This window comes from Nematolebias whitei, chromosome 7 (genome assembly GCF_014905685.2).
Source record: "Nematolebias whitei isolate Nwh7 chromosome 7, NemWhi1, whole genome shotgun sequence".
In the NCBI taxonomy this organism is placed as follows: domain Eukaryota; kingdom Metazoa; phylum Chordata; class Actinopteri; order Cyprinodontiformes; family Rivulidae; genus Nematolebias; species Nematolebias whitei.
Genome location: NC_056504.1, coordinates 21717735 through 21719933, shown reverse-complemented (window position 1 = coordinate 21719933; position 2199 = coordinate 21717735). Strand labels below are relative to the sequence as shown.

At 42.2% G+C, this 2199-nt stretch overlaps 1 protein-coding gene across 1 annotated transcript in view; it reads left to right on the top strand.

The window, feature by feature from the left end:
- Window positions 1-2199, top strand: part of cdk5rap1 (CDK5 regulatory subunit associated protein 1) — a 32899-nt gene that overhangs the window by 1162 nt on the left and 29538 nt on the right. The window contains exons 5-7 of the mRNA XM_037679310.1: window positions 167-267; window positions 336-546; window positions 624-744. Of these exons, the coding sequence (XP_037535238.1) occupies window positions 167-267; window positions 336-546; window positions 624-744 (433 nt within the window). The remainder of the gene's footprint in view (window positions 1-166; window positions 268-335; window positions 547-623; window positions 745-2199) is intronic.

Here is a 2199-nt window from a genome sequence, read left to right as displayed (position 1 = left end):
ATCTACAAATGAAACACCATAACAAAACTTCGTTTTTTTAAATAGAACATCTCTTGTAATTGGAGCCCCCCCCCCCCCCCCCAAAAAAAAAAAACAAACAAAAAGAAAATAAAAAAAATTCTGTACCAAAGTACCTTGTAATGATCTGTAAATTGTTTCTGAACAGAGAAAAAGCCGAACAAACGATTTGGAACAGATTACAACAACTTACAACCATGAAGAAAAAACGATTAACAACTAACACACCAATGAAGATCGGCGTTTTAGGTACCATTTTACAGACGTGTGTCTCTCGTAGAGATTACAACAAGATCCTAATGAGTGTGTTTGTCCAGGCTGCATGGCAGAGAGGCTGAAGACCAAGCTTTTGGAAAGGGAGAAGCTGGTAGATGTTCTTGCTGGTCCAGATGCTTACCGGGACCTTCCTCGCCTTTTAACCATAGCTGACGAAGGCCAACAAGCCAGCAACGTCCTGCTGTCTCTAGAGGAGACCTATGCCGACGTCATGCCTGTTCACCGAGCTCCGCAGGGTCACAGTGCCTTTGTGTAGGTTGTTGGTGCTGCGAGCAGGACTTCTGGCAGCTGCACGTTTCTGACAGCGTGTGTTTGTGTTGTGTGTGCAGTTCCATCATGCGTGGCTGTGACAACATGTGCAGTTATTGCATCGTTCCTTTCACCAGAGGCAGAGAGAGGAGTCGACCCATCAGCTCCATACTCGAGGAAGTCCGTATGCTCTCTGACCAGGTGAGTCATCATCACACACCTGGCTCTCCACACTCTCTGCTCCTTGATGTTAAAGTAAATGGCAAACATCTGTATCCCTGCTGAAATTTATCATAAATGTGAAAACTTTAATTTGACCATTTTCTGAACAGATAGGGCATAGGTAGGATTTTTCTGACAGTTATGTTTGATTTGAGCTATTCTGGCTGTATGTTGTCATCTGTCCAGTAGGTGTTTGTTTATTTATTTATTTTTGCTAAAATAGTTTTGGTAGGAAGATAAAAAACATGTTCCATACGTGAAGCAATCAAATTGATTATTTTCTCCCTCAGTGGTTGGATTAAATGAACCGTCCACCATTTTTAATTGCTGATTGGCTGAGGGGAGGGGGGAGCAGCGTGACAAGGAAAGGAGAAGAGAGAAAAGGAGGAGAGAAGGAGAAGCAGGGCAGAAAAAAAAGCGAACAGAGACAGACGTTAAGGAATAAAGACTAAACTTGTCCCAAGTTTTAGTTCAGAGTTAATGAGTGGCTGAGGTGACTTTGTATAGCTGCAGTACTGAACGCAGCCGGACTTCACAAAGCCGTAGCTCACAGCAGCAGTTGCAGTGAGACTGCTGTGCAGCGACAACACACCGGTGTGGGAGTGAGACGCCGGAAAAACCAGAGGAGCGTCTCAGGCGACTGGGGAAGCCTGACAGGATTTCTGGCGCTGAGGCAGACCGGAACGTGTCGTACTGACCGTCTGTGCTGAGGTTGCTGGATTCGTACCACGTAACATCACGAGGTGACACATACAGACACAGAAAATACTCCGAGGTTGAGTGAGTACTCGCATCTTTTCCATGACTCATTGGAAGTAACGAGTTACACTGTAGGTGGCCCCACCGCTCCCAAGCGTCATCCAGGCCTGCAACGTGTGGGTTAATCTACATATACTTCATCATTTTTGAACAGATAAACAGCGCCGCATTTTATTTGGGCATTTTCATTTAATTGCACCAGCTGGTGTATGTTCAAAAGTGGATCCACAAGTTAATGTGTCCTTACAACTGCACTGTAAAAAAAACGATGGTTTAAATTGAAGAAGAAAAATTGAGACGTGTACAAATTTGATTTATTTAAAGGGTAGATGTGCTTGTAAAATTAAATTTGTGTTTAATTGACACATTTTTTGTCTAGAGAAACTAAGCTTAACTGATCTCTCACAAATTTTATTTTATTTTTGTGTTAAAATTAGCTTATTTATATATATATATATATATATATATATATATATATATATTATAATAATAATAATAATAATAATAATAATAATGTCATCACAATGTCAGCACTGTATGTTTCCATACAATGGCGAAATTAGTCTCTGCATTTAACCCATCCACCACCAGGTGGTGCAGTGGGCAGCTATTGAAAGCGCCCGGGGGACATTTTGGGGATTAGACGTGCTGCCCAGAGACGCCACGTGATGTGCC